At 34.6% G+C, this 20,532-nt stretch overlaps 3 protein-coding genes across 7 annotated transcripts; 1 reads left to right on the top strand and 2 right to left on the bottom strand.

Annotated features, from left to right (window-relative positions):
- Nucleotides 1-7,781: 7,781 nt before the first annotated feature.
- On the top strand, nucleotides 7,782-11,601 carry LOC104904653 (receptor like protein kinase S.2). The gene is made up of 2 exons (XM_010692975.4): nucleotides 7,782-8,103; nucleotides 8,582-11,601. The coding sequence occupies exon 2, from the start codon at nucleotides 8,760-8,762 to the stop codon at nucleotides 11,340-11,342; it is 2,583 nt and encodes an 860-aa protein (XP_010691277.2). The 5' UTR covers nucleotides 7,782-8,103; nucleotides 8,582-8,759; the 3' UTR covers nucleotides 11,343-11,601.
- Nucleotides 11,602-11,971: 370 nt separating this feature from the next.
- On the bottom strand, nucleotides 11,972-15,880 carry LOC104904651 (probable calcium-binding protein CML22). 5 transcript variants are annotated; one of them, XM_010692970.3, is made up of 6 exons: nucleotides 15,682-15,808; nucleotides 13,794-14,249; nucleotides 13,051-13,314; nucleotides 12,725-12,927; nucleotides 12,470-12,641; nucleotides 11,972-12,352 (listed from the first exon to the last, which is right to left on the bottom strand). In XM_010692970.3, exons 2-6 carry the CDS (start codon nucleotides 13,822-13,824, stop codon nucleotides 12,228-12,230), a joined length of 795 nt encoding a protein of 264 aa, XP_010691272.2. In that variant the 5' UTR covers nucleotides 13,825-14,249; nucleotides 15,682-15,808; the 3' UTR covers nucleotides 11,972-12,227. The 5 variants fall into 5 exon arrangements, with proteins under 5 accessions (XP_010691272.2, XP_010691270.2, XP_048493354.1 ...); XM_010692968.3 differs by having other exon boundaries at nucleotides 13,794-14,254; nucleotides 15,682-15,802; XM_048637397.2 differs by having other exon boundaries at nucleotides 13,794-14,190; nucleotides 15,682-15,764.
- Nucleotides 15,881-16,330: 450 nt separating this feature from the next.
- Nucleotides 16,331-20,018, bottom strand: LOC104905040 (probable LRR receptor-like serine/threonine-protein kinase At3g47570). The gene is made up of 2 exons (XM_010693486.4): nucleotides 17,118-20,018; nucleotides 16,331-16,964 (listed from the first exon to the last, which is right to left on the bottom strand). The coding sequence occupies exons 1-2, from the start codon at nucleotides 19,819-19,821 to the stop codon at nucleotides 16,558-16,560; spliced, it is 3,111 nt and encodes a 1,036-aa protein (XP_010691788.2). The 5' UTR covers nucleotides 19,822-20,018; the 3' UTR covers nucleotides 16,331-16,557.
- Nucleotides 20,019-20,532: the final 514 nt, after the last annotated feature.

Below are 20,532 nucleotides of genomic sequence, written 5' to 3'. Positions count from 1 at the left end.
CATCTGACGACATTGCATATGCCACGTATCGGGTACCCCATCCTAGACCATGTTTCAACGGGTATCCAGATCCAGAACCAATTATATCAGGCACACACCAGATATCGGGTCTGAAAAAATACTACTCAGATTTGGAATCGTATGCAACCGGGTCTTTTTTGGACCCGTTTGAACTGGGTCTTGGTCCGGATCCGGCGAGTCCAAATCGGTCCGGGTTTGGGTTCAAGTAACAGAGTTTCTGCTTAGCCCTACCTTTACCTATACTAAACCCAATTGCCACTACCATCAGAATAATGTGTACATTGTTTTCTTTCCATTTACTATTACTACGAATACGACTTTAAATCTAAATACATACAAGCGTAATAATTGTAAAACCCTACATGTGGACTACTTAACTCCCACATATACTATTACGATAATGTGTATTAGTTTTTTCTCTCAATAGAAGGATTTTCAAATGTATTTTTTCTCGTAACTTACAAACAACTACCATCACAACCACCATAACCACTTCCTTTTGAGGCTGTGGTTCAGTATTTTTCGTTTCCTTCGTTTATTTAAAAAATATATTTCATCCATCACTTAATTATGTACGTAGAGAAGAGAGGAAAGAAAATGTGATAGAGAAAATGACAGTATTGCATAAGAATAGTTGCGCTAAGAGTTAAGGACTTGAAGTATAATGATTTTTAGAGTTAAGGACCTAATGTTTACAAGTTTGCGCCAATGTTATCAGGATCGAGATCATACGTTGAATCGTGGGGTTGGTAGGATCGAATCTGTGGGATCGGATTATAGGATCGTGAGATCCTACAATATCATAAAATAAAGATAACTATGCTAGAATATGGTAAGAAACTCATTTTAAAAATTTACACATATTAATAATGATTTATTTCATTAACAAATGGTGATAGTTTTTCAATACTATATGATTGAAATAGCATGCAACCATAATCTTATAGGAGAAATATATTATGTGAAATTTCTTAATAATATTTTTTATGGTAGGATCAGATCATAGAGTCATAGAATCGTATAATCGCATTAAGATATGGTTGGATAGGATCGGGATCGATGAGGTTCTTTCTAATCGTGGATTGTAGGATCGTTGGATAGGATCGAAAGATCCTATGTAGGATTGGGGTCGATGAGATCCTTTTTAATCGTAGAATCGTAAGATTCGAATCGGAATTTTAACAATTATGGTTTGCGCTTATAGATGGAATCATTTTGAAATATATGTGTCCTCTTCAGAAACGATTTAATCACTTTGAAAATACAGGACAGAGGGACATGAGGGAATATTTGCTATGATCTCCGCCTAAATTGGCGCCATATCAACCAAATGTTGATATAAAGACAAAAAGTTGATATAACAATATGGTGAAATTGGTTAGTATATCAAAATTCATTGACATTAGGGTGGCCTAATTGCACTAACACCTTAAACTTTTTGACTTGAACCCATTTGGCATTTGCTGCTTTTTCTCGAAGATAGGTGAACTAATCCTATTTGTCTGGTGGGTGTTCAAATAATTAAATTCATATTTCATACTTACTCCAATTTGTGTCTTGCAGTGTGTCTTGTAAAAGAGTCACGACCGAAGCTCAATATTAAGAGGAGAACAGTGACTAGTTTAATTTATTTAGGAATTAGGTTAATCTTTTCCGTGACCGGTTTAATTTATAGAATAATGACATTTTTTAATCCATTTAGTGAGTAGTTTAATCCATTTAGTAACTAGTTTAATCCGTTCGGTAAAACTAGAGTTATTTTTTTGAAGTTATCTGTTGTAGTTCAATAATCAAGAAAAAAAAAGGAAGGAGAAGATGAGGGATGACTAGGATAGTGTTGGGTTAGAGTGAAATGGAATGAATTTGTTAGAAAAATTCAATCTTGAGTTCGTCTAATTTTATGTTAAAATTAGACCGTCCATTCTAATAATTTGGGTCTTGTGTTAATTTTAGGTTGGATCTTGGATATTATATTCTTTTCGTTGTTATCATATGAAGCCTTTTTTTTCAACAACATTTTATTTTAGGAATCATCCAATTTTTATGTGAGTGGTCGTCAAATGACGCATAACGTTTAGTATTCAGAATACTACACAATACTCATGGTTCCATACTAGGTAAAAGTAGTTTGGATCCAATTGGCTCAAAGTGAATAAACTAATACTTTATATTCAACTTTATTTACTAATGAATTTAGAAGTAGCTTGGTAAAACTGATGTTATGAGTAATTCCAGATAGATAGAAAATTTTCTTTTTCTTAGTATGAAGTGCCACGAAAAATAATAATATAGACAAGATTCGATTTGAAGTTTTGGATTTAACATTTATAAGAATTTACCAATTATCAATCCGACTTGCGTGGACCCGATTTACACTAAAGATAGTGTGGACTAGGTCCAGGCACGTGACCCGTTATATCACTTCAACATACACTATATCATTATAACATATACTATATCACTTTAACACACCCTATATCACTTTAACACACCCTATATCACTTTAACATACACTATATCACTTTTAACATACACTATATCATTTTAACACACACTATATCACTTTAACACACACTATATCACTGTAACACACACTATATCATTGTAACACACACTATATCACTTTAACATACACTATATCACTGATTCACTGTAACATACACTATATCATTTTAACATACACTATATCACTGTAACATACACTATATCATTTTAACATACAATATATCATATCAATATACACTATCATAAACTCACGTGATATGGATCGGGTGCACAATAATTAGTGTGCAGCGGGTTCATATTAGTTTTTTTAACCAATTATTAGACTAGTTTAGATATTCAATTTAAAATCTTGAAAATCCATCTTTTTCTTCTTCGGGCATATTCTCTCCAATTTTTTTTTTAGTTCAATTCAATTCAGTTCAGTTTAGTTCAGCTCCGGACAATACTTTTACTCTCACATATCACTATTCATTTCAGTTCAGTTCAATTCAGTTCAATTGTTTTATGCCGAAGAGAACAATCCCTTAGTACTCCCTCCGTTTCAAAATATAGTTCATGATTATATTTTTTCACGGGAATCAAGGTACGTAGAATCTAAGAGAGATAATAAAGATTTTTTGTTTATTTAAATATATGTTGTATGAGAAAAGATGATTTTAGGAGAGAGAACGAAGAATATTTGGTGAAAAGCATTAAATATAACCATCTGGTTGAATAATTAAAGCAAAAAACTAATTTCAAGAAGCAAATAGATAATGAAATACAGTTTTCTAGACAAATTACGAAAAAATGTGAAACTAAATTTAGAAACCATAAACTACATTTTAGAACTAGTTTACTAATAAATCCGATCACATTTACCCATATATGCAACTAACTAGGAAAAAGACCTCACAACTTCACTCCTAAACTATGCATTCTTTTAAACGTTTTACCATTTGTGTTGGGGGGTGGGGTAGAGGGCAATATTAATGTGGGATTTGAGAACTTGAAAGTGATAAGACACTTGAAAGAGCTTGTCTTGGCAACCAACTGTTTGAGTCTCTTAGAAGACTCAAACGGGGGTAATTTGGTCATTTTATGCGCTGGAAGATTTCACGCGCGTGTGGATGACATTTGCTTGGTACCAATGCTAGGTTATAATGGTACCATTCTTCGAAAATATTGATACCTTGGTACCAGTCCTGATAACAATTTGATACCAATGTCAGGTTATAATGGTACCAATGTGTTTTATTTTGGGTGTTTGAGTCTTTTTTGGACTCAAACCGTTGGTTACCAAGCCTTTCTCCACTTGAAAGGGCTACCTATTGCACAAATGAGCATCATTAAAGCTATATTTTTGTTTTATAATTCAACATTAAGGCTTTATTATTGTAAGAGCATGTTTGGTTCAAAAATTTTCGCTTCATGAAACGGAATTAATTATCTATTCTTTTTATTCTTGTTTGGTTCAAACCCTTCTTAATATTACTTAGTGGCAACAGACTCCCTAATTTGTTATCTCCGCTTCACCCTCAAATAACAAAATGCATTACTTGATAGTAATGATTACCATTCCTTTTCAAATTTCATGGCTTAAATCAAATACAGATAATGCATTTTGTTATCATCTCCTTTGTATAATTCCTTTCTTTTTTCATTCCATAACTTAAACCAACCAAACACTAAATATCAACTAACTTAATTACTAGAATCTTGAAGTGACACCCATCCATGACTTCTTGGATCAATTTTTTTCCCCATAATGCTACATCTATGAATTATGATTCTCTACATATTTTAAAGAATGGGAGTTAAGACTTAAGAATTAAGAACACACTTGTCACATGTTGAGCTCAAGGTTGTCTTAGATATTTATGAGACTCTGTTCTATAATAAAAATTGGGTCCTTTTTTTCTCCTTTAGTGAGAGAAAAAGACCATACAAATTTTCATAAAGAGTAGAGAAAATCAATACTAAGTGATGGATTGATTTTATTATTGATAATTATGAAAATGTATTGATGACAATACTAAAGTTAAAGACATGAAATGTTGAATTTTTGGTGAGAGATTGAAGAAGATGATAAGGGATAACATGAATTGTGGAGTCTGGAGATGAAAATATAAAACATTTGTCATTTATATAAAGCATGATGTTTTTCAAATTAAGTCCTTTTAAATAAAACCAAAAAAATTATACTGAAAAGTCTGTGCGAAAGGACTCGTTGCACACCCGCAACTACGGCCTGTGTTGACCTTAGCTCAACCTCTAATGGTTTGGAGTTGACATGAAAGTCATGATTTTGCAAAAGTTAGACAAGCTTGAATTGTATGCATGTATACCTACAACCAGTCAAGTACTATCTAGAACAGCGCCCTAGATGGTAAATGAGGTGCTGATGTTCACGAGATTCTTAAAAACAAAAGTAAATATGTGATGTGAGATGAAAATTGAAATGAGATAATATTATACTTTCTTGCTCAAGAATTTGACCCAAGAATGGGTCTTTCGTCGAGACTACTTGGATATTTCACAAGTTTCTAGAAAAAAAGGATAATAAGATCCATTTTTGAACAATAAAAAGTTTACTATTACTAAAGAAGTTACGTGGGATATTTTGAATATGAAAATAAATTTAATGTATGAACATAATCTTAGTAGGGTACTGGACAAATCCAATTTTATAACCCCCAAAAAATGCAAACATATATTGTAATTGTACTCTCTCAATTCCTTTTTGTTCTTTTTAGTTAGAATCTTTTTATAAGACACTATCTAACTTAATCCACAATAAAGTAATGTCGATTCACTTACTTATGGTATATGTTACTTTAAGCATTTTCAATTTTTCATCAATGACTTTAATTATGAGAAAATTTGACGTGTTGTAAGTATCATAGCATATCTTTGTGACGGGAAAACTTAGAGACGCTTAACAATTTGATATCATATATAGCCGAACCTTAAAATAATGTTCAATCTCATAATTTGACTAATACTATTATATACTTCCTTCTTTTCTTTTTTTTTTAATAAGTGACATACTTCCCCTGAAAACAAAGGTTAGTATATGCTTTTTTATATTCTCATCTTTTGTTCGAGTAAATCTATGTATAATGTGAAGATTCTTAATTACAAAATGCAAAAAGCTAAATGCAGCTCTAAAGGTTGTATATAAGAAGTTAAAAATGAAAAAAAAACAAGCATTAACTGATCATTTATTACATAGATTAATGCAAACTTTTGTCATAAATTGACAACTAGCTAATTTCCATTTTAAGCAATGTATTTATTGCTATTATATAAGGGAGAGGGGATGGTATCTCCTTATTAATTTACTTAATTGCCCATTAGGTTATCAACTACAACCAAAAAAAAGAAATAAGAAAGTTAAACTCAAATATAACATTAAGAAATTAACTTAAATAGTAAAGGCAATCAAGGTATAATTGAACCACCAAAAAAAACATTGATCATAAGATTTAGTATATTTATGCTTAAAAAAGTAAAAAGGATATTACATCAATTAAATATCTTATCAATCAATTCACTAACACAACCAGGTATTACATCAAAATGGAAAATTCAATTAATTAAAAAAAGTTAAATGATTATTTTAACACAAAAAACTATGTTCATAAAACATAAGAAATCCTACAAAAATTCACTTAACATTCTTTTACCGTTCATCAAGTTTAATTTTAAAAACTTGAAAGAAAGCATACAAGTTTTAGAAAATTAATAAAAGAATGGTTAAATGACAGAAACTTAACCTACAAATTTAGCGAAAAAGATATTTAATGTTTAAATTTTTACCTCTACTTATATCCAAAAAGTTTAGAATTATGTTTGACAAAAGATCCAGACACGCATTGCATGCTGAATTTGCTAGTGTCTTATATGCAATATATAACGCTGCATATAGCATAAGCCTCAGAAAATATATATTGATGAGATTGTAAGTTGAAACACGTGGATGGGTAATTAAATAAGTTTTTATAATAAGATAGGGTATCTTTATTAAAAGGGTTCACATTATTAATTATGGAGTAGTGGACCTAAAAATATGAAAGTGAGATGATAGTATTGTTTATCTGATGTGTCATCAACAAATTCAACAATGAAACCTAACCCCAGACTTCAATAAAAGCACTTCCACTCCCTCCCTACAAAAGATAAAAAGTCGGTTGGAAAATGCTTGTCACTATAGCGCGTTGTCTTAACACAATTAGCAATTAATTGGAATTTCAATTTGTCACATGAATACAATACTTTATTATATACTCCACCACTTATTTGATAGACGTTAATAAATGACGGTATTTTAAGTGTTGACCTGTATAGTTGGGCTGGCTAATCTAAGCGAGATGTTGTTCTAGTAAGGTCATTTTTCTTAACAATGGGTATCCCGTAGGACCCAAAAAAAAAAATGACGGTATATCAATAACTATTATCACCATTTAGTATCGATAAAAACCCTAAATTTGTTGTTTTCATCACCTGATTCTTTTAGTCTACAAGTTTATATATATATATAATAACTCTCCTCCTGTTGTGAGGGTTGTCTCTTCCTTTTGTTGTGAGCATTTTCTCGATCAATATGATGGTTTTATCTACTCTCGTCTTGACAATCTTATTCTATTGTTTAGTCTGCGAGTCTGAATAGATGAGAAACGATATTTATTGGTTGAAGATCAAGAATAACACGATGACGATCAGATTTCAATTTACTATTATATCAAGCATAGAATATGTTTGAGTCATATTTCGTTTGTAGTTGAAATATTACCATATCAAAGAAGCATTTTCGAAACATCTATACTAATATATTAAAAGGCGTGCGTAAATCAAGAACGGTGCCACTGCCACGTGGCGCTCTGCCTAGGAGTTTTAAATCATGTAATCTATGTACAATAAAAAAATTAAAAATTACATAGTATAGGTTTTGATTCCGTGACCTCAAGTTCATGTACTAAAGTTTTATCCACTAGACCAAGTAGAATTTAGTACTATCATATCAAAGTACAATATTAATAAATGAAAATTTTCTTACCCGGGATATAGCACGGGCCTAATAACTAGTTTATATTAATAAATTGAACGAAAAATCTCATATAGCACTACCATCATTTTAGATGTCATACGAGATTATTAATAATAATTTTTCTATTTCCTTTAAAATAAAATAAAACACTATATAAAATATTAATGAACAACCATTATCGCCATTTAGTATCACCTATAAAATGGGTAGTTTAAGATAACCCCTCATTTCATCCACCCACCACCTTTGACAATATGCAAGTAGTAGTTTTTTAAAACTCTCTTATGTGCTCCTATATATACTTAGCTAATACTCCATTGTTCAAGCTAGATACCCAACTTTAACCAATAAAATTTTGTTGGTATCTCCAATTTTAAAGTTCATCTTCTTCCCTTATTTTCTCCATTTTCTCTCTCCTTTGACTTTACACCACCTTCTTTCGGCGTTTGTCGTCTTCGCGTTGTTCCCTCCATAGCTCCACCAGAAGCTCCACATACTTCTTACTCATGTTATCAAAAGACCCAAAGTTATTTGTTCACTTTAATAAGGTATGATTCATAATATGATCCCATTTCCTCTTGTGTTGACCAAATAATGTTTTGAATGTATGTCGCTAGTTTAGTTGGTTAAAGTCTTAAGCAGTGTTATCAAGACTGGAGATCAAATTCCGTCTATATTATTTACCTCTCTCTATACTAAAAAAATCAAATAATGTTTTGTTTTTTTATTTGTATTTTTGAAAAAAAGGCTTGATCATTTGTTGGTCATTTCATTGAAGCCCAAAGATATATTTTGGTTTTCAAGAAAACTAAATTGCCTCTTTGGGAATTTTGAAGTAAAATCATTTAAGAAGAATATTTTTATCCAACTCTTTAACCCATAGAAAACTATGCGTTTATTGAACATTGAGTTTTATGTATAACTCAAAGGGGTTCTACAAATTTTACCAAAAAGTTACGAGTTTTTCACTCATTTCGGAATATTTTATCCGTTTGCTTATTTCTTTGTTTTTCTATGAATATTCAGGTATTCTTACGATGACTCAAGTTTGAACTATGACAAAGATGTATTGTGTACGTGGGTCAATAATATTCTTTTAGTTTAAGGACTGTGTAAGATTATTATTGTATCTGTAGGAACATAACCCACAAGTTTAAGGATAATTTCTGCTGTAAATTATGATTAGTTACAGTTAATTAAGATTATGAAAGTCGGGGCGTTACACATACTTTCCATGGATACAAAGATGGAGAGCAAGGATGTAGCTCAAGCTGAACCACCTAAACCAGAAGACATTAAAAGACGACGTCGTCGCGCCAGGAGCTGCCATGATCAAATAGTTTCAATGGTGCGAAGATCATTAAGAGGTCTAATGATCAATGGATCAGGATTATGTGGGAAGAATAAAAATATGGATGAAGAAGTGGCTTTCCATGATATAAGAGGTGTAGAATTTTCAGATGGTCAACCCAATCCAAACCCAAAAGTGTTTAGTTTTGCTGAGCTTTATATTGGAACTAATGGTTTCAGTGAAGATCAGGTTCTTGGAAGTGGTGGATTTGGTAAAGTTTTCAAGGCTGAATTACCGAGTGATGGCACACTTGTTGCTGTCAAATGTTTGCTCAATAATAAGGCAGCATCAACAGATATTGATAAGAGTTTCGCGGCTGAGTTGGTTGCTGTGGCTCATTTACGCCATAGGAATCTGGTGAGGTTAAGGGGTTGGTGTGTGCATGAGTATCAGCTGCTGCTGGTTTATGATTACATGCCTAACAGAAGTCTTGACAGGGTCCTGTTCAAGAATAACTCCAACTCCAACTCCGACACCATTCTTCTTGATTTTCGAAAGAGGAGTAACATAGTCCTTGGTTTGGCTGCTGCCTTATTTTATCTGCATCAGCAGCTGGAGACTCAGATCATACACAGAGATATCAAAACGAGCAACGTTATGCTCGACTCACACTACAATGCCAGGCTTGGTGACTTTGGCCTTGCACGTTGGCTTGAGCATGATCTTCACCAACCAGTGCAGGATTACCAACTTCATACACCAGTGGTAGGACCTACTACTACTCAAAAGAACACCCCCAATACTCTGTCCTCTTCTAGGAGATCAACAGATTATCAATTTCGACTTGCAGAAACTAGCAGGATTGGCGGAACTATAGGGTACCTTCCTCCTGAAAGCTTCCAGAAGCGCTACATTGCCACTGCGAAGTCTGATGTTTTTAGCTTTGGGATTGTGGTCTTGGAAGTTGCTTCTGGTAGAAGAGCTGTTGATCTTACATATCCTGATAATAAGATCATTATGTTGGATTGGGTTCGACGATTGGCTGATAATGGTAAGATGCTAAGAGCTGCAGATCCTCGACTGTCTGATGGATCTTACCAGCTTTATGACATGGAGCGCTTGATCCATTTGGGACTTCTTTGTACCCTTCACAATCCCAAATCACGCCCTCACATGAAATGGGTTCTGGATGCCCTTTGTGGAAACCTTTCGGGCAAACTCCCATCCCTCCCTTGTTTTAAGACACACCCTCTTTATATCTCCATGTCCAGCAGCAGCAGCTCATCCGACACCAGCAGAGTGAACCCTGCTGTCAACTCTACCAGTACTACTACTACTACCGTCTCTGAATCATCTATTTCAACTATCTATATTACAGCTGCCGGGAAAACCATATTTATAACAGCTGAAGGTATTCCGGATAACAAAGAGGGTTCTATTGTTGCGGATACAGAGAGTAAGGGCAGTCTGCCTGCTAAGAACTCCTTCCCCCTTCCAGTTGTTGAGACACCAAGGGAGATATCATACAAAGAGATTGTTTCTGCAACGCGCAATTTCTCAGACAAAAACAGGGTGGCAGAGGTAGATTTTGGGACTGCTTACCAAGGATTCCTCGAAAATAGTCATCATGTCTTGGTGAAGCGGCTTGGAATGAAAACCTGCCCTGCCCTACGAGCCCGGTTCTCAACTGAGCTCCAGAATGTGGGAAGGCTTCGTCATCGCAATCTAGTACAGCTGCGTGGCTGGTGCACAGAGCAAGGAGAAATGCTCGTCGTCTATGATTACTTAGCCAGCCGCCTCCTCACCCATTTGTTGTTTCATAACAACTTCAAGGTCCTGCAATGGCATCATCGTTACAATATAATAAGATCACTTGCATCCGCTATAGTGTACCTCCATGAGGAATGGGATGAACAAGTTATCCATAGGCATATTACCTCTTCTTCTATAATAGTCGATCCAGACATGAATCCTAGGCTCACCAGCTTTGCACTTGCTGAGTTCTTGACAAGAAATGAGCATGGGCATCATGTGGACAGCACAGATAATTCAGTTCGAGGGATCTTTGGGTACATGTCACCCGAGTATATGGAGTCTGGAGAAGCAAACACTGCAGCTGATGTTTATAGCTTTGGTGTTGTGGTGCTTGAGGTGGTCACTGGACAGATGGCTGTTGATTTTCGGCATCCTGAGGTGCTATTAGTCAAAAGGATCCGTGAATTTGAGGCTACAGACAGGGCTTTAGAAGAGTTGGCAGATTCACAGTTGGATGGAGAGTATGACCATCAAGAATTTGTAAGACTGCTAAAACTAGGATTGGAATGTACACATTCTAATCCACATTTACGACCAAGTATGAGACAGGTTACTAGCATACTCGATGGTAACAGTTTGTGCTTCATCCAAGGTTGCACGGAGAGAATCGGTGATTGGAAACGAGCAAATGCCTATTCATTGTCAATGATTAGAAGAATTCAGGCATTAGGAATCCAATAATTAACTGATTCAAATCACTCATGGAGATACAATGTACAGCCTACAGAGTAAGATAGTGTTTGTAATAGTTTGTCGTTGTCCCTACTACTGTGTTGTAGCTATAACCCGTAGTTGTGTGTCCCAATTTACTGGCATACTAGATATGCTATGCAGCATACAACTGCAATTAGAACGAAATTCGCTTATATTAATATGCAATTGCATTGCATATATAGTGTACAAATAGATGGTGTAATTCAAATTTTGTCACTTGTCTCTATTACCGACTTACCGTGTTGTAGTTGTAGGTGTTTCCCTATCTACTGGGAAACATTGGCTATAAAGACAGAATACAGTGCTATACAGTATGCTGCTGCAACTGAAAGAACCTTAATTTGATTAGTTATGGAGTATTTCTTTAGTGATTATATTATAATACAAAATTTGCTAATTAACAATTGTGTTCACGGTGTTTCTCAATCTATCAGCAAAATATTCTACTACAACACCAGTACGCTGTGGTAAATAGGGAGACGCCTTGTCTTTGCTTATGAATTAATAGATATGCAAGAAACTTTGTATCTTCAGAGTTCTGTAGTTCATACTGAATTTCATGTATTTATATCTTAAGAAAAATGAAAGCAGTAACAAATCATAACCAGATGACATCATATACACACAGGATGCAGCATTGTTTCAGCTGTTACAATGTACAAGCAAGCGAGATAAAATTAGAAGTTCTGTGCAGCACTGTTTTAGCTTGTTATAATCCAACATTTTTCACATCTAGGGAAAATCATACTGGATGCACACAATTCTGACCTGAAGTCAGTTATTTTTGTTCATGAAACAATTTATATTTACATTGGCTGCTACATAATGCAAAGTAACACACGGTTATTGTCGTCACTCATCAGTGACATGAATTTCTTTATCAGAATCGGAATCAGAATCAATCCCGAGCCAACTGGTCAAACCGAAAAGGTACTCTCTGAAAGTGACATTCCCATCCTTGTCCTTGTCCATCTCCACTGCAATATGTTCAAGGATGAATCTAAGGTTAAAAATGAAAACATTTAAGGCTTTAAAGATATGGGATTAAAAACAAGTAACTATGAAGAAGAGAAATATAGCTCGCATTCACATACTAAATCTGGTTTTCATGACATGTGAAGGTGATCTCTCCCAAGGAGGCTCAGTTAATGCCGCGACCATATCTTTCTTGCTAAGTTTTCCATCACCATTTTTGTCCATGTAGATGAATACTTGAACAATTATGTCAAAGGTTGCTTCCCAGTTGGGAGATTCCGTCCTTGAGACCTAAAATGAAGCATCAAAATTCAGAAGGGTTAAGATGGGCTTAAGGCCACAAATCAAAATCTCAAGTTTTTGGTGAATAATACAGCATCAGTGGGACTGGAAGGTTTAGTTATGAGGTATATGAGACAGAGGAGAACAATGAACTCGAGAAACTGTATGCGTCCATTCCTATCTACATCACACGATTCAAAAAGATCATCAAATTCTTCTACTGTAAGATTGACTTGCAATTCCTTGAAGCATTGCTTAAGCTCCTCACGATCAATACTTCCATCACCATCTTCATCTGATAGAGATGGTAAAACATAAGTAGTTCTGTTTGACTGTGAAAAACAAGCAGTGCAGTCTAAAGAGTGGAAAAGAGTGACTTAGCTTATGGTCACAGACAGTTTGGTGGCTAGAAACTCACCATAATGCTCAAACACACCTCTGAGCTTCTTGACCTGCTCTTTGAGTTGTGGAAATTTCATAATGACACTGTTAATTGACCGGAATTTTTTATTCGTATGTCCTGAAGTTGAAGCTTGTCTTTTAAGCTCAATCATTTTCCGTTCCAATTTGGCATCCAACCTCCTATATTTGTTAGTAGTACTACTAGCACAATTACATCCCCAAAGCATGCTTCCAACTTTATAACAGATGGACTTGAGAGCAGGGCAGGAACGAGATCTCCCTTCAAAATTGATGGACAACCACATAGGGCATAAAGCATAAGCCAGAGAGAGTTTCTAATAGCAAAGCAGGGAGGTAATCAACTTGTAAAAATAAAGAGTACTTCCTGGTATGGTATCTGCAGTAACTATGGATTACCCAGAAGACTCATCTAGACGTTGCTTGTTAAATAGAACAAATAACTTATTATATTAAATGTGACATAGAAATAAAAGATACTAGCAAAAAGAGTGAGGGTCTTCAAAAAATTTGAAATCTAGGACAAGGAAGCTCACATAATTGTATTATACAGAAGGCCACTTACTGCAATAAAGTTTAGAGAAAAGGCTCGACATACATCTACTTACAAGTGACAACGGAAGGGATGAGCTTGAGAAACACTAGTAATAGTAAACTAGTAATAATAAAAGTCACAACTTCAGAAACAGGAAGAACTTAATGCAAAAAAAAGAAGGAAACAATACATCATTTACTACTTACCAGTGTGAGTCAATGAAGTCGATTTGTCCATGCCTGATAGCTGATGCCTTGCAAAGATTTTGCGTTTGGAAGGAGGGAGTAGAGACAAGGAAGGAGACACAAAAAAGAGAAGGGGTAGTGGTGGTTGGTGACCAAAATTAAGTGACAACTAACAAGGCACCTTCACAATCACATCCACCAACAAACAAGCAAAAACACAGACTAGAAATGAACTATGCAGCTGAGGGGCATACCCTGCCTATTCTAGTCATTACTATCAATAATTTTGTTCTTCTCATAAGATCACAAATTACCACTTACCAGTACCATCGCCTATAAAATGGGCCATCAAAAAAATCCTTATCTTTGAAACAGCGACAACTCAGTACTGTATTGGAATTCTTTCTTGCTCTTCTTGCTTAAAAATGTAGTGCAAAACAAGTTAGAATATGATTCTGCTTTCTTTTCTCTTTTTACCTTCCCTCCAAAAAAAAAACTATCTTTACATTTTTCTTGTTTACTTCTCCATTACAATAACTATCAGAGATAACAATATAGGGACATCAATGTATTTGAAAAGAAAAAAGAAGTACAAAACACATAACAAAGGCACAGCCGAAATGATGACTCAATTTGAAGTCTAATTAAAAGCAGGAGTAGAGGTCCAGGGAACACAATGCAGCACACATCATTCAAAAGCTTGATAATACTTGTCAGAGATAATCAGATAAGCTTTAATGATAAGATATTATGGTATTCAAGAACTCAAGGAACTCCATGTTTGGAGTATTGATAACCAAAATGTCACTGTTATCCATTGTGTTAAGTTTCTGCAAACCTTAAAAACCCTGAAGAGAAGACAAAGCAATGACTGTGCAATGGACATGGTTCCACCTAGCCTCGTCAATAAGTCATCATCATATATGAGAGATGCTCATAAGTGAAGTTGTTCCAACTTTGGAAGACGATACAATGGCGTGATGGGAACTTGATCAAGACCACGGTTGACATAGAGCTTGAATACCTCAAACATTTCACACGTAAAAAGATCCTAAGGTAGCTTACTATCACATAAATCCAAAGGTTAGTCTCCCTAAGAAAGTGTTTGGTTGAGCGGAAAAGAGATCTACGCATCAAGTTGTGTTAAACTTTTCCTACGTCGAAGATTAAGGCAACCCTGGCGCCAAAGTCGCTGCCAGTTAAAAGTTCATCAGGTAAACTGCTGACTTTGCACATCCAATGAAGTCGTAGTAGTATACTTCCCCCGGTTTTTATTAGTTACAACATTTTGAATTTGAGTATTTGACACTTCCTAATAGACAACTTGGACCATTAATATCTCTAATTATCTATTTGTGAAAATTATAAAAAGTTGAGATCTTGTATAAATCAAAAATTGTTAAAAAGAGACGGTCTAATTTTAATATAAAAGTAGACCTAGTTACTAAATGAATTAAACTAGTAACCGAAAGAAATTAAACTAGTCAGTAGTCACTATTAGACTAATTCTCTTTTTAATATTAGGCTTACCATTGCCTAACTCTGTATAAATATATTGAGATAAATCTAGCATCTTACATGCTAAAGTTTCTATTACTTCTATACATTAGTCACAAATTCCCGTCAAAGTACATAAATAATGCAAAAGTCAAAGCGTTGCAACTGTTAAAAAGCAGAGTTATTCTATGCTTAACTTGAAAATGTAAAGAAAACCAATAAATTTGAAGATTACATAAACTCAAATTTTAACAACGCCAGAATCCTAAATTCGCTACTCAACTTCAATTAGGGTTTACATAGAATACCAACACTATACTTGAAATCAAACTATATATAAAAAAAGATTTAAGCAAACAATTGAGCAATACAAAATATAATTCTGTAGGTGAGAGTATGGAGAGAGAATTACCCCAATTCGGCGAGGAAATGTGAGGTTGTTGGTTTTCTTCTCGGAGGCTGCGAGTTGCGATGGTTTCAAAAACCATGGAATTTAATGGAGGTTTACTATAAATTTCCTCTTTGAAACATTGCAAGTTTGTAACTAATTGTTCTATGGTCTAATACTATCAAGATAGTAGTTCGATGTCGACTAGTTTAATTGGTAAAGTCTTCCTGGAGAGAAATAAAAAAAGCTTTACTATTTTACTTTCAATCCAATCTATGTTGAGAAATGTAGTAGGACCTCTCTTCCCAAGTTATTTTTAGTTCAGTTTAATTTAGTACATTTCAGATCAGTTTAGCTTTGGATAATACTTTTACTCTCACATATCTCATCTCAATTTAATTTCAATTCAGTTCAATTCATTTCAGTTGAATTCAGTTTAATTCAGTTCAATTCATTTCAGTTCACTTCAGTAATTTTATGTCGAACAGAACATACCCTAATTTTGAAGGAATGAATCCTTTAGTTTAGCTATCCGTAAATGCAAGTATGCAACTATAAGTGACCTTGTTACTATAATCACTAAATATATCTATATATGTACTTCTATATGCATGGTAAGTTTGGTAGGTTTTTTCAAAAAAAGAACATGAAAATTGTCATTAATAAACTGTCATACAATATCTACAACAATAAAAACCCTTACATAAAAGATAATCTAAAACATCAAGAACGAGATTTTTCATCCATTTGATGGGCTTAATACAAAGATCTACCAAGTACTAACTAGAAGCAATCTGCTGCAAGTTGATGAGAAGAGACTGGTATGAAAAAGAATAACTGTAAGAGCTAAAACAAGCAATGTCTATGAAAAAATGCTTCTTAAACAGGAATCACACAGGTCTAAAACTGCATTATTTCCCCAATGTTTCTTAGCTCTTTAAGGAAGACATCCCTTGTTATGTGTAGCTCTAAGATGGCATCCTCGATTCTCATTCGATCTTGTGGTGACTCCATCGAACATTTCACTCCAATTTCAATGACAGATCTTATGCAATTTATGTTACTGTCAATTTCTGCCAAAATTTCAGCTTGGGTTCCATTTCTTGCAACTGCACTATCATACAGAAGCGTGGGATCAATGATACTTGTTGATTGTTCAGAAAATGCTGATTTCGCGTACTTATGGAGGTCTAAACCTTCTTCAAACATCCTATCTGTGGGACTTTTTCCTGTCATCATCTCTATCAATACAATACCATAACTATACATGTCACCTTCTTTAGATACCATGCTTCCCAAGCCATATTCTGTGCATAACAGAACATATCAGAAGTGAGAAACGATATATGAATAAACAACAACAACGCCTTAGTCCCAAAATGATTTGAGGTCGGCTAACATTAAGGCCTTGTAGGCTCGTACTAATTTAAAAGAGAAAAAAAGAGGACCAGTATAGTTACCTGGAGCAGCATATCCAACTGTCCCTTTAACTGCAACTGAACTGCTATTATATGTGCTTGCATGTATAGAGAATGTAGCTAAACCAAAGTCCCCAACATGGGCAACCATGTCACTGTCAAGCAGAACATTGCTTGGTTTTAAGTCACAATGGATTATCGGAACATCACCATTGTTGTGCAAATAATCCAGTGCACAAGCGACATCAATAGCAATGTTTACTCTTTGGAGCAAGCTCAAGGCTTTCTCGAGTTGATCAACATGAATCCATTGTTGAAGATTTCCATTTGGCATGTACTCGTAAACTAAAGCCTTGAAATCATTGCCTTGAAAATCAGTACTCGAGCAAGCAGTAACGATCTTTACAAGGTTTCTGTGACGGATATTTCTCAATGCTTCACACTCCGCCATGAAACTCTTTCTAGCACCTTTCATTTCAAGCCTGATAACCTTTACTGCCACAACTATGCTGCTTTCTAGATCAAAAACTCCTTTATAAACAGAACCAAAACCCCCTGCACCTACTAAATTTTCTTCTGAAAATCTGTCAGTTGCTTTCAAAATCATACCGTAGGATACTTTGGGAAACAGCTCTTTCAGATTCAATGATGATACCTTAGACAGTTTCTTCCTAGAACAAAGTAGGAAGTATAAAACAGACACCATGGACACACTAACAACCAAAGAAGCTATTGCAATTATCAAAGTCACAACAACTGATAATCCACCCTTCTTTTTAGATCGTTTTATGGTCGTAGTTGTGATTAAGCATGTTGGCAAATGAAGTTCGGATATCCCACCACAAATCTTGCTATTCCCCAAAATTGTCACAGCACTCAAATTTGCAAAAACCCCTTTTCTTGGTACCTCACCTTCCAAGTCATTATAAGATAAATCGAGTCTGAGCAACGAAAAATTAGACAAAAAGCTTGGAATTTGGCCTGAAAACCTGTTATGTGATAGATTCAATTGCACTAGACTAGTTAATGACTTGAAAGATTGAGGAATAGATCCATTAATCAAGTTTCCACCCATATGTAGCTCAAGAAGGCCAATGCAACTACCGAGGCTAGAAGGCACATCCCCAGAGAAGGAATTTCCAGACACATCCAACACCACCATATTCCTAAGTTGATCAACTTCAACAGGGATGGCTCCATTTAGATGATTATGATCCAATCGAAGCTCAAGCAACATCGAAGCATGTAATAGGCGAGAAGGTACAGGTCCGGTGAGGTTGTTTTTGGAAAGAATTAGGTACAATAAATTTGTACACTCTCCTAGACTTGAGGGAATTGTTCCTTCAAAACTATTATTATCCATATATAGCTCACTCAACCGCGATAAATTTCCTAATGAATTAGGAATATCTCCAATGAGATGATTGTTACTACAAGAAAAGTGCTCTATTTTTCTTAGATTCTTGATTTGATGTGGAAGATGTCCAGTGAGTTGATTATCTGACAATCCTAATCGCTCTAAGTTAATGAGGTTAAATAACTCAGGTGGAATGCTTCCTGTTATTAAGTTTTGCTGAAAGTCTATGACAGTTAATTCAGTTGACAAGTTACCAAAAGAATGAGGCAAATTCCCACCAAATCTGTTAGAACCACATTCTAACCACCTTAACATGGTACAATTATCAAGAGTTTGTATAAAACTCAAGTCATCAGATTCTCCCATTCCTAGATAATTAAGGGAGATATCCAAACGTTCTAAATTCGGCATGTTTGTACCACTAAACTTAAATTTACCCGCGAAATTATTAGAGTAAACAGCTAGTCCCTGGAGCTGGGTGAGGTTAGAAAGAGATACAGGAAGACTTCCATGGAAGGAGTTACCACTAATTTTGAAGTAAGTAAGTTGAGGAAGACGAAACCCAATATCGAATGGAAGAGTTCCTTCTAATCTATTAAGGTCTAAATCAACAACATTGAGAGAAGAAAGATTGTAAAAAGAAGAAGGTATAGTACCTGATATCTGATTTTGTGCAAGACCAATGTAAGTTAAATTTCTTAAAACACTTCCAATATTTTTTGAAATTGTTCCTTGAAAAAAATTTGAAGCTGCAGATAACTTCTGCAAGGAAGTCATATTCATAACTGTGTTAAGGAGATCACCAGTGAATTGATTCCTCTGCAGTAATAAGAGTCTTAAGTTAGACAGCTTACTAAGTTGAGGAGGAATGTTTCCACTTAAATGATTTCCTGCTAAACTAAGTATTTCTAATTTTGAACACTGTGATATGTTAGCTGGGATTTGGCCTTCAAAAGAGTTTCTTTCTAATACTAATGTTCTTAATCTAAGAAGTCTACCAATTTGAGGTGGAATGTGATTACTGAGATCATTGTCAGACAATCTAAGATGGTGTAGAAAACTCAAGTTTCCTACAGAAGGTGATAAAGTTCCTTGTAAACTATAGGAGACAAGATGTAAGCTAACTACTCGTTTTCGTGTCGCGCCACAGGTGACACCTTGCCATTCACATATAGAAAGGGAATCATTCCAAGAGTTAAGAACACCTTGAGGATCATTAATGATCTCAGACTTGATAGCTAAGAGGGCAACCATGTCTGATGTATTATTATCATTAGATTCAGAGCCTTGATGATTGGTTTCATGTATGTTAGAAGTGGCTAAAATAAGGTTTGAGGTGTGGAAAAGGTTATGGAGACAGAAGAAGCAAGTAAAGAAGATGAGAATCATGACTTAAGATGATAAAATCTCAGCTCCTAGCTAACTCTTTTTGCTGCTTATTGTATGCATATTACTAGTTCATATATATATACTACTCTATATATATATAGACATATAGAGTACTTGATGCAATATTTTGTAGTGATGTGTTGACTTAGGTGATTAGTTAGTCTATAGAGGTGGCTACCTTATTACCTAGTTGGTTCATGTTGTAATACACAAATTTTAATACAATAATGTAACGTACAAGTCACTCTCTAAGTAATCTCTCTAATAACCCCCTTTACAAGGCAATAAGTCTATCCCTAAACAATATACTCCCTCCGATCTTTATTAGTTTATCCGTTTCTTTTGCACAATGTTTTAGGAGAAACAATGTTGTGGGACATAGAAGGAAATTAAAAGAAACTTTTATTATTTTATGTTAAAGTTGGATCGATGTATGTGATGGAAAGTTTGATCTCATTCCAAAAATAGAAACAAAAGAAATAAGTAAACTAATAAGGGATATCGCAAGAAGAATACGGGTAAATCTCTATTATATAAGGGAAGGGGGGAGCTATGGTGTCCTCTTTTGAACGGACTATTTTGCCCCCCTTCCCTTTCTAAATTACAAAAGGAATCTCAAAATTAAAATTGGGACTCAAAAAAACTACCGAAAATTAATTTAACACTCACTCACAAATCACTTAAAAGAAGAAATTTTACAAATCACTCATA

Source organism: Beta vulgaris, chromosome 9 (assembly GCF_026745355.1).
Source record: "Beta vulgaris subsp. vulgaris cultivar EL10 chromosome 9, EL10.2, whole genome shotgun sequence".
NCBI lineage: Eukaryota > Viridiplantae > Streptophyta > Magnoliopsida > Caryophyllales > Amaranthaceae > Beta > Beta vulgaris.
The sequence above is the reverse complement of the archived record's forward strand: the minus strand, read 5'-3'. Positions and strand labels throughout refer to the sequence as shown.